General features: G+C 43.2%; 1 protein-coding gene and 1 long non-coding RNA gene across 2 annotated transcripts; one reads left to right on the forward strand and one right to left on the reverse strand.

The window, feature by feature from the left end:
• Window positions 1-925: 925 nt before the first annotated feature.
• On the reverse strand, window positions 926-6250 carry LOC308476249. Its single transcript, XR_013985806.1, has 3 exons — window positions 6050-6250; window positions 2417-2845; window positions 926-2386 (listed from the first exon to the last, which is right to left on the reverse strand). It is a non-coding gene; the product is annotated as an uncharacterized lncRNA (long non-coding RNA).
• Window positions 6251-6481: 231 nt separating this feature from the next.
• RPL8 (ribosomal protein L8) lies at window positions 6482-12117 on the forward strand. Its single transcript, XM_081003789.1, has 6 exons — window positions 6482-6501; window positions 7355-7499; window positions 8583-8724; window positions 8863-9081; window positions 11124-11239; window positions 11901-12117. The coding sequence occupies exons 2-6, from the start codon at window positions 7362-7364 to the stop codon at window positions 12057-12059; spliced, it is 774 nt and encodes a 257-aa protein (XP_080859915.1). The 5' UTR covers window positions 6482-6501; window positions 7355-7361; the 3' UTR covers window positions 12060-12117.

The following is a 12117-nucleotide window of genomic DNA, read 5'->3' on the forward strand; positions in this document are numbered from 1 at the left end:
GATGTGCCGGGACGTATATTTCTTTTTGACCAGTAATGGTAATACAGGTGCATAGTAGGAAGTTGGTTTAAAGGCTGATGCTCTGAAACACGAATGTCATATAAAAATACCGTATTGGCCTGAATATAAGCCTCACTTTTCCCCCCAAATTCCGACTGTGAAAAGTTAAAGTGCGGCTTATATTCGCAACCTTACAAAAATTGGCTTGGAGCAGGCTTGTCCCCAGATGTTGCCTGGTTTTGGCTGGGCCGGCTCCCAAGATGGCGGCACGGCAAGGGGGTCCCTGAGAGGGAGTCAGAAGGCGGTGAGGAGGAGGAAGGGAGGGAGGAGCGTGGATGAGAGAGCGAGAAGGTCTGCTAGGAGGAGGAACAGGAGATGCAGCCGGTCTGCTGCAACTGGCGCTAGCCCACCGAGGTGCCTGGCTTTAGCCCACTGAGGGGCGTGTGAGTCCCGACAGCTGCTGCCTCTCTCCACCCGTACCACCTGAGAAGGGGTGTGTGCTCGTACTTATAGCTTGATTGGACCTAGGGACATTTATTGTGTACATGTACAAACTGCCGTTGGGTAGATGGATTGCAGAACTCGATAGTGGTGATTGTAAAATGTACAAACGATGGTAACCAAATCACAAATTCTATCATTAGGTGTGATATAGCCCACCAAAAATCTGCCAGAGAGCCTAGGTTCCTGTGTTTTTGGTGAAACCTAGACTGGAGCTGTTCTAGGGAACTGGAACACGTAAGATACTGAGGCTGGATTGAGACACATCAAAGAAACATTTCATAAACGTGTTCTAAACTTTATATGACAAATCGGGTTGGCAAAAACAGAACTCCACAGCGCCACCTGGTGTCACGGTGTTAGAAAGGATAAACAACACATATAAAGTGCTTTTTCTTTGCCAGTGTAGCTGAGTCCTGATTCCCCCCCCCTGCCCTTAGCAATACATTGATAATTATTTGATACTGTTAAATTAACTTTCGTCTTTTTCCCCTTTTTTCCCTTGGAATTTTGGTAAAAAAAAGTGATTCCATGCATCACGTAGATGACTAAGGGTTTAGGCTTAAGTTATTAAATACAAACAAATTCCATGTTACGGAGGCAAGCACACTCTGTACATGCTCATGCTATCCATTCATTTCTGAGGCTCATGATTCTTAATTGTTTCTCCTCCTATACAACTTAAAATACTTAGGCTGTGTCACATTTTGATTGGGCACAATATTGGCAGCACATTTTCCTTCTCAGTAAGCCAACTGGCAACAGCCTTGTCTTATACCTTTAAAAAACAAAAAACCAGCCCACCAGAATATGGCTTATTGTATGATACTGAGTACACAACTCTGGCACACTTTTAATCAAAGAGGTAGCCAGCTAACCATGGCTTACACCAGAAATAAGACAACAGTCCAGCAGCAGTTTAAAGCTGGCAAGTGTAACAATATGCTTTTGTGGGTTACTAAGAATGATGCATCTAGTGAAGTGGAGTCTAGCCCAAGACAGTTCATGCCACTGTATTTTTAAGAGACTAGTACTGTTTGTTTTGTTATAATGTTCAAGCAGCACTATGATCTGCTTGACAATGTCATCGTGAGGATAAGAAGATTGTAAAACACATTGGTTAACTTAAAATGCTGTTACAAAAAGTAGAATGGTGCAGGTAATGGTTCAGATAGAGCCTACATGCAGGCAGGCCTGTCCTAGAACACAGCCACATATTGGATTGCCAAAGGCCAACGTCTGTAAACATGACTACCCTAGTTGTGGCCCAGAGTCTGTTCATCTTTTGTTCTTTAGGCTGCTGTGAGCGCATGTCAGGACACTAATACAGTCGTACCTTGTCTTGCGGCTGGGATCCGTTCCGGAGCCCCGGTCGCTAGCTGAAAAGGACGCAGGGCAAAGTGCTGTGTCTGTGCATGGAGCGGTTTTAACTTCTGCACGTGCGCAAGCAACAAATCCGGAAGTAACCCATTCCAGTATTTCCGGGTTTACCGTGGACGTTCGCCAGAATGGCCGCAAGACAAGGCGGACGGTCACGGAGGTATTACTGTACCCATTAAAAATCTCCACTCCTGCAAATGGTGGTCTAAGAACAAGGCACCCCCCCACACAACACACGGGTAAGCATGGAAGGGGAGACCATGCCTCAAAGTATGGCCCCTGCACTTACTCTAACTCCCCCAAGGAAAGAAAGACGTGGAAAGCAGTCAAGGCCACAGAGTATCTCCCACCAGAATAGGGACAAAATGTGGATTGGCTTAACATCACTACCTTATCTGCGAGGCCGCAGGAGGATTCCTTGTACAAGGGGATATAGGGTAAATCTGTACTGTGCAAAAACAGAGGCCCTGGTGGCCGCTATAACCCCACTGCAAACAAACTTCCGCTACATCCCAGGGAAAGCAAGGAGGAGCACAATAGCAGACTCGTCTTTGGGTATTGCCACTGCTGGCCAAACAGTAACGACTCTCATGCATGCAGGATATGAAAAAGGGCATATGGAACAGAACTGAAACTACAGAGCAACTCCCTACTGTAGAAAAGATGAGTAACGTTGCAAATGGCTATCTTGTGTTCTACAACTGGTGCAGCTAGAATGGAGACCCTGAGAGCTTTTCATTGGGAGAGGAAGGACAAAGATGAGATATGCAGAATGTAAGAATCCCTAGGTGATATGACACTCTTCCTCATATTCACTCACGTAACAGCGCCACCTGCCCGCAATGAGCATCTAGTCATCACTGTTCTCGGATTTCTCTTGTCGCTCCACAAGCATCCAGGCAGCTGTTCTCTACCTTTTTCCCTGCCAAGGACTCAAGGCAGCTTACAGATAAAAATGGTGGCCCTGCAAAAACAAATTAGACATGAGCTTGCAATATCTCCAAATCTGGGAGAGTTGTGTACTGCTATTAACCAAATGAAAAACAAAAAAGTCAGCGGACCTGATGGGATACCTGCCAAAGTCTTCAAAGTGGGCAGAACTGAACTTACTACACACAAGCTCATCGGAAAAATCTGGGAGAAGAGATCCCAGCAGACTTTAGGGATGCCAAAATTATCATATATTTTTTTTAAAAAGGTGATAGAATGCATTGCGGAAATATTGAGGCATCTCTTTATTAGCTGCAGCCAGCAAAATTATTGAAGGATCTTATCAAACCTTCTCCTAACTATATATCCTGAATCCTGGTTTTCGACCTTCTAGGGGGGACAGTGGGTATGATTTTCACTGCTCGACAGCGTCAATAAAAATGCAGAGAGCAAACCCAACTCCTGTATATGGTGTTTATTGACCTAAGGCCTTCGACACTGTAAATCATAACGAAATGTCCTCTCCTTGAAAATGTCCTCAAGGAATGTCCTCTTCTTGAAAAAACACACAAGACTGCAGAGGGGTGGTGGAACCAAAAGGGCCCTCCCTTGCCACCCAAGAGGATCTGTAGAGCTGGAAGCATCTTTCAGATATTTGGGGCCTATGTTGTTTAGGGTTTATAATAAAATTACATGTTAAAGTTGTATGCCTTGGCAGACTTGCCAAAACAAAAGCGTCTGTTGCAGGTGCTGAAAACAACATGGTGATGGCACTTCCCTAATATTAATTGGCAGGGCGTTTCAGAGTGTAGGTGCAGAATGGTCATTATGTGGCACTTGTAGAAGTGCCAGCTGCACAGATCGAAGCCGTCAAATGGGCGTAGATGGGGTAAGGCGATCCTTCAAGCAAACTGGTCCCAAGCTGTTGAAGGCTTTATATACTAATAATAACACCTTGAATTTGACCTAGTAACAAACCAGCAGCCAGTACAGATCTCTGAGCAGAGGTGCAATATGCTGACAGGGTCTCACTCCAGTTACCAGTCGTGCAGCATTCTGCACTAACTGCAGTTTCCAGACCAAGTGCAAGGGAAGCCTTACGTAGAGTTCGTTGACGAAACCCAATCTTTAATGGTGCCTGGACTACTACTGTGGTCAAGTCCAGGAATGGCTGTAACTGTTGTACCAGCCAAACTGACAAAAGACGTTTCTAGTTCTTACATTCAGACATTACTGAAATATTTATTGTCACTGCAGATTTGCTTCAAGTACCGTATCTGTCATATCATGAGAAACCATCAACCTGCCTGTATAAGGCCCGCTGTTAGTATCATGTCCATAATTTGAGGTTGCATCACTTTTTCCAAAGCCTTTGGTTAATGGATTAGTTACCTTTTTACCCATGCCCTTAGAATAATTGGTTTTCCTGGCAGTTGGTATTTTTATTCTTTTCTCCCTTCAGTCCCACAGCTCCAATGCATACACCAATGTGGCTGAATCTGTAGCTGCAGGGTGATGGACTCTGTGCAAGCTCTCTATGTGGTATTATTGTCAGGTGTGCCTCCAGTGACAAAAGCTGGTTCCCCAAGCGTCTGCAGACTGTATGCTTGCTCCTTCAAGGGGAGTGCAACCGTCTCCAGGGCAGGCAACTGGGTAATTTCTCAGACACAGGTGTTACATATGTAAAAGACAATCAGGAACTGGAGGTGTGGAGTGGCTGTGTACACACTCTCATTTACTCTGCATCCCATGTGCTCCTGTTGCTGGTTTGGGAAGTGGTATACACACACACCAGCTTCAATCCAAATAAAGAAACAGGACAACATAGTTGCATTTTAAGCCAATAACGTGCCTTGCATCCAAACAAAGCATTGAATTGGATATTAGTTTAGATGCTGCTTTTAAAAGGGCAACAATATCTGAAATGGTTCATATAGTTTCCACTGGATCTAAAAAAGAATTCAGTACATATCAGAAGTCTGTTACCTGCCAATACAATTCATCCAATAAAAAGGTATTATTAGAATGAAGCACAAAGACTCCTTTGTAAATGAATGGCAGTTTTATTATTCACACAGCTAAAAACAAAAGTAGAGAGGTCCCCTCACACTTTTAAAACTTTTTGGTTTACTGTTCATCACCCTCTGTACAAAGAGTAGATTGGGATAAGAACTTGTGTTATTTGGCTGTTATTATGTATGTACTGCATTGCCCAAACACCAGCTTCTGGGCTAGGGTGGGATATTTCATTATTTATCTGCAAACTGTTGTTGTATGCAGAAATAATTTAATAACAATAAAGAACACTATGAAAAGGTATTATTTGAAGCATTTTGGATATTGCCTGTCCTAGGGATCAACAGACGGTATTTCTCCAAAATTGGAAACTAACAAGGGATGTTGTAGACCTTGGGTCTGAGTTGAAAGGTGTCAGCAGAGCAGCTTCTTACTTTAAAAATGGGGTTCTTTACCTATGTTTCAGGGGATCTGTACTCAAAAAATACTTTTTTCTCCCAATGCTGTAAATAAAATTTGTATGCATATTTTGTGTTTAGTGTTTGTGTATATATGTGTTTGTGTATATTTTTTCTGGGGAGGGGGGTCCATAGCTCTCATCAAGTTCTCAGAAGAGCCCATGACCCAAACATGGTTAAGAGCCACTGGTTTAAAAGAAACATGACAGCATACCTAATCTCAGCAAGCAATGATATTTTAGTTTGCCTGAATGAAAGCCTCCCAGTTCTCTAATGGCCTAACCCCGACTCGTTTTTCAGGATGGCTCCGATTGCCTTCCAACAGCCTCCTGCCAAGCAGGAAATCAGAAAAAATGAGCAGCTTTTCTCGCCCATTGTATCTGCGCTGCCAGCTTCACCTGCCGAACTGCTGCTTGTCGTGACGCAGCTTTTAAATGCCAACACAGCCCCGGCGGGCGGGGAGGGGAGCGAGAGAGAAAAAAAAGCCCTGACAAGAGCACAAGCTCCATTGCCGCTGAAAGGAAGGCGGCGCGCGTTACATAACCTGGTGTGGCCGCGCAAAGGGAGCAGCAGTGCAGCTGGAATCAAGCAGGCGTTTTATCCTCTGCAGGGACAGCGCAGATTCGAAAGGGAGGGCGACAAATTTCAGGGGCAATCTTACTAAGACAACTTGCTGCGGAAGGAGCCCAGTGGATTTTTGTTTTTTAAGACAGTTTTCAAGTCCATTACAAAACAGCAGGAACCGCCTATGAATAATAACATACCAGAAAGTGGGGTGGGGGCATTAAGTCCCATTTAACTTATTGCGATTTTCTTCGGGGTAAATATACACGGGGGATGTTTCGCCGGCAGCCCGCGATTTCCAGGGCACCGGCAGCAGCAGCGGCTCTCCAACGCCTTTCCCACGAACTCTCGTCATGGGGGACGGAAAGGAGAAGCGGGAGCGGCGGCCGCTTCGCTGCCATTTTGCGCATCCTTGCGATTTTTTACGGCAGGGGAGACGGAGAAGCCGCGTCCTGCATTGAACCGAACGGGGAAGCTCGGAGCGCGTCACGTGCCCCCTTTTCCGCGGAGTTCAAGTACCCGGATGCCGGAACTACATTACCCGTCAGGCCCCTGACGCCTCTACGCCTGCCGCTCGCCGCCCAGGCCGGAAGGACTTGGTGGCGCCGTGACCTCCGGAGCTTCCTTCTTTCCGAGCCAAGCCCCGGCTGAGGTAAGACACGAAACAGGCCTCGCGAGTGTATCCGTGTCCATCGGGGCCGCGGCGGCACCCCGCTGGCCATCTATGGCCGGCATCGGCCTCCGCTTCCCCTGGCCGGTTTCGCGGGCGGGGAACATTTCGCGCTTCTTTTCGTGCGGCTCCCATGAACGATTCGCTTCCCGCTGCCGGGCGAGCCTGGATTTTCCTTTGGCCGCCGAGGCCACGAGCAGCGGAGGATGGGCTCCGACGGGGGACCGAGCTCGAGGGGAACAGGCGGAGGGGATATTTTGTGCTCGTGATTTTGTGTTTTAAAAAAGGTCTGTAACGGCAGCCATTCTCCAGGGCGATCCCTCAGAACAGAATAACGCTGTGAAAGGATTCGTAAGATATATGAAACTCCTGCTGTCACAGATATTTTTCTTCTACGTACTCCGTTTTAGTCAAAGGCCCTGTTGCATTTTTAAAATAAGCTAACTTTCAGATTGCAAGTCTTTAAGCTTTAGGTCCATATACCAAGAATAACTTGTTGGTGCAGAAAGCAGTATGAGTTGCAAACATTTTCACTGAAAAACTTTCAAAATAATATAAAAACATTGGGGTATGTGTTTGTGTGTGTTTAACCTATACTGTGCTGTGTGAGACCATGACTATAGAGGAGAAAGTAAGTTTGCATCAGATTGATAGGAACACTGTGTGTGAGATCCAGAAGTACAGTTAAAATACTTGATATAGAAAACAAGCACACTAGATACTGAAAGTGTTTTAAACTGAAAGATGGGTGGGATAGAGACCCATACTAAATAATCTTTCTACACTAGAGACAGCTGCATTTTCTAAATAAGCATGCTAATAACTTTATTTTCAGGTTCACAATGGGCCGTGTAATCAGAGGTCAAAGAAAAGGTGCGGGGTCAGTGTTCAGAGCCCATGTGAAGCACAGGAAAGGCGCAGCAAAGCTGAGAGCTGTAGACTTTGCTGAAAGGCATGGCTATATCAAAGGCATTGTAAAGGCAAGTACCAGATTGTGGGGATGTTCTGTTTCTATTCTTGTAACTTAAGTTTTAAGAAATCTGAATCCCTTTTTCCCTAATAAGAGTAGTTATTAGCAGTTTATACAGTCAATAGAACTAGTACAGGCAGTATTATTTTGTTATGCATACTTTTGTGAAATTCTATAGTACAAAATTTCTGAAATGATTTGATGTTTTTAAGATTGACACAGTATGTATTAATGGTATTTAATACGATGCATATTTATATTTGTATTTTATCATCTTGATGAATCTGGTAGTATGTTGAATGTGGGTTATGCAAATATTAACATCTACATGAAACCACTGTCAGCAGTATGCAGATGATACTGTCTTGTTTCCATTTAATAATACCATGGAGGCTATTGAAGTCAGTGTCTGGAGGCAGTCTAGGGGGCAGTGAGGGCAAACAAGTTGAGGTTGTGACCTAGACAAGACTTGAGGTACTGACTGTGGGTAAGGAAATAAACTGCATCATAACATGGTTTATAACTTATCTTGCATGGGGAATTCTTTAGTGGCCCCCATATCTCCAAAATTCAGTCAGTAACCTGTGCTCTGACAGGCTGCAACATTGCAGGTCTTAAGGAAAATCCTAAAGTCACACTTATTTTCTGTTGCCATTCTCTTAATGGTTTTGTTCTGCTGATGGTTTATAACAATAGGGAAACGAGATGGTAGGGAAGAAGGTAAGTGCATACCAATAAGGTAGTTCTGAAAATATTTAAGCTTGCTTAAGAGCAAGACAACTATAGGCTTCCATTTAAAAGGCAATGGCATAGTTGAAAAGCACGGAGGCTAAGGGACAAAGCTTTTGATTGATTTAGAGGAGGATTGCCTTTATTCCAACTTTGTTTAACCTCAGCCATTCCCAAATGGAAAATATGTGGAAATGAGGCAGCTCATAAGTTATGTAGATATGTAATATTACCTAGCAGGGCTAAGCAGTTATCTCAAATGCCTGGCCTTTTGATCTGTAAAGTGCATGTAATTCACTGAGTATATTGGCAGTGTTGCTAACTATCTGAAATTATAAGATTCTTAAACTGTATATTTCAATAGGATATAATTCACGATCCTGGTCGAGGAGCTCCTCTTGCCAAGGTTGTTTTCCGTGATCCGTACAGGTTTAAGAAACGAACAGAATTGTTCATTGCAGCCGAGGGCATTCATACTGGACAGTTTGTTTACTGTGGCAAGAAAGGTGAGTAAAGACAATAAACAGTTGTGCATATTTTTGGAAATAGTTAGGTAACTTGAAAATGTAGATTTCAAGAGAGGTGGCACATTAGAGTGATACTGCAGCTCTAAAAAATGTTTTTCATGTGTACAAATCTTTTAGCTCAACTCAACATTGGCAATGTCCTGCCCGTTGGTACTATGCCAGAAGGCACTATTGTCTGCTGTCTTGAAGAGAAGCCAGGTGATCGTGGTAAACTGGCCCGTGCTTCTGGGAACTATGCCACAGTTATCTCCCACAATCCTGAAACCAAAAAAACCAGAGTGAAACTGCCTTCTGGGTCCAAGAAGGTGATCTCCTCTGCAAACAGAGCAGTTGTTGGTAAGTGTTGCCTCATATATATGCTAGGTTTTATGCCTCATAAGCTGAAGTGTTTGTGTTTGGAAGCGCCAGAACACCTCTACAATCCAGATTCTGCAAGTTCTGTAGTTTTAGGACAGTACTTGCAGAATCAGGATTGTAGAGGTGTTCTGGCGCTTCCAACTAATAACACTTCGAAATAGGTCTTAACATGGAGGAGGTTTTCTGCAAAACTCAACCGAATTGGCTATTTACTACAACAGCAATGCATGATATCACCATTTTACTAACTTTCTCATACTAATTTAAGGCCTGTAATGAAAGAGAAGAACATGACCGTGACTGATTATTTGGAGGTTAAGATTTTCCAACTGTCTAGTCAAGCAAATTCATTTGGGAGTCTTTGATGTTCTTTATTGAATAATTGTGACTTAGAGTTGGCAGCTGGGTGTCTTAAAAGAGAATTTTTTTAGCATATATTATTTTGCATTGAGTCTGACCTCTTTAGTCTCTGTTGACAGCAGAAGGGCATTGTTGATAGACAATGGGCATATTGCATTGCAAGAATGAGGTGATGATTAAGCCCCTGACATTGTTGCATTCTTATTGGTGTCTTGGTATTTGTCACTATAGCTGCTTGTAAGCACTTAAGAAATTAGAATCCAGTCTTTAAAAATGACATTGCACAAAATGTGTTCTGTGTCATTATTTAATACTGTGTTGCTACAGCAGTGGTCACCAACCTCTCTTTTTTTTTTGCCCTGGGCACATTTGGAATGTTTTACTGCAAATTATCCAAATATACAATAATGAAGAAATATACAGAAAAAGGAAAGTGTATAATAACAATCATAGCAGCATAAATATAATACAGCTACTGGTAATCACATAATATCCCACTTTTAGCTTTTGCTTGTGGATTACACAAATTTGGAATTTTGAGAGTGCCATGGACGTTACTCCCTCTGGTCGCTTTTTTCCTGCCCACCCAAAAAGCGAACATAGACAAACTTTCACTTTTCCAGGTGGTCTGGATAAAACCATTCAGCAGAATTAAAACAGATCCTCTTGAATGTGCATGGTTTTACATGCCCCCCAAGCGTTCTCAAATTTTAGCTTAAATAGGTAGGCTTCACAGAACCATTGCTTGCCAGCACCGGGAAATCATTGATCCATGGCATGAATCATGATTTTTACATAGTACGACAACAGAATCACAGAATATATCTGTGATCTGGTTATGTGTGGATAGATAATGGTTTTGATGGAGTCCCTATAAACAATGGGGTTCTGTGTTTTGGACCCATGTTTCTGCACCATGGTGACACTAGAAAGTACCAGATGTGATGTTCATTCAATGGAGACTGATGCGGTATGTGATCACATGGTGGTAAGGGAACCTGTGGGAAAAACTTTTAATTTCAAGACATTTACATTCACTCTAGTTTCTCAATTCATTGTCTTCGGACTTCACTTGTCAGTCTTATGTTCCTTCCCCCAGGCTAGATTGCTTCACTTTCCCTACTTACCCTCACAAGTCACTCTGCTTTCTGATCAGGGGCCAACCTTAGCCTTAGAATGCACATACTGCTGAAAGAGTGAGTGGGAAAGGTCCTCCCACTTCCTCCCTTAGCCTTGATGTGGGAGGTGGTGGCTGTGAACTGTTCTGAGGTCTATTGGTATAGGGCAGTATACAAATAATAATTGCCACCCCTTATAACGGAGTCTAAGAGACTTGTGGGCAGCCTCAAGGGCACATATTAGCATCCTCAGTGCTGCAGTCTCATTTAGAAGTCTGATCACGGTACTAAATATGGAAGGTTCAAATATTTTTACCAAAGTGAACTGTGAGACAATATGAAAGCATTTCCCAGAAGCAAAGCAAATGGAAAGCTTCGAATAAAATCATTTGGTAAGCATTGTCTATTGCTACTATTAGTGCTGCACACTTGGAAGGCCTACAAAGAGCATAACTAACCATGTTTAATGGGGGAACAGTTAAAGCACTAATACTGTTTTTGGAAAATAATAACAGGGAAAATCTCTTGCAAAAAATCTTCCAGGTATTGTTGCTGGTGGTGGTCGTATTGACAAACCTATCTTGAAAGCTGGACGGGCTTACCACAAATACAAGGCAAAGAGAAACTGCTGGCCACGTGTCCGTGGTGTAGCTATGAATGTAAGTCTTTCTTGCACCTGCTTCCTCTGGTTACTTAACCTACTACCTTGATACACGGATGGTGGTTTGCAGTTTTAAGATGTAATCTATTTTAGTGACATTAGACAAGAGGAAAATGGAATGCAGAGGTAGAAGAAATGTAATCAGACCTGGCTAGTGACTCCTTCATAGTATGGAGAATACAGTTCCACAAGGATAGGAACCAACAGGTAGCTGGTTCCAACAGAGATACGGGATTGGACTGGTTCCTCCTGCAGATGAAGCCAGATAAAATGGCTGCTAATGGAGATAGTGCTAACATGACCTAAGTGTCCATCCAAGTTTTCTTTACAACCATTACATGAATGAAGCAAGCTAAGTTTTAAGGCTTGTAATTCAATATACATCTGTAGTGGCACTGTCCCCATAACGAATGTAAAAAATAAATAAATCAGCATTCAGTTCAAAGGTAAAACAAGCTAAGTTGTTAAATCAACAGCAGAATGTAGCACCTTCACTTTGTAGCATTTCCTGAAGGTCATCAAATCACGCCTTTGATCTAAGCAAACTATGCAGATGGAGCTTAGTGATAAACTTAGTTGCTGGGTTGTTTTGGTTTTTTTTGTATTGGAAATAATTTCCTGCCTTATTTTTTACTCTGGTTGCTGCTTTTCTTTCATAGCCTGTTGAACATCCCTTTGGTGGTGGTAACCATCAGCACATTGGTAAGCCTTCAACCATCCGGAGAGATGCCCCAGCTGGTCGCAAGGTTGGTCTCATTGCGGCCCGTCGTACTGGCAGACTGCGTGGAACAAAGACCGTGCAGGAGAAGGAGAACTAAATATTCAGTTCAATATATTCATAAAGAAATAAATGCCACCTTTTGTTCAAAACTGGTA

This window comes from Podarcis pityusensis, assembly GCF_964106645.2.
Source record: "Podarcis pityusensis genome assembly, chromosome: 4".
In the NCBI taxonomy this organism is placed as follows: Eukaryota; Metazoa; Chordata; class Lepidosauria; order Squamata; family Lacertidae; genus Podarcis; species Podarcis pityusensis.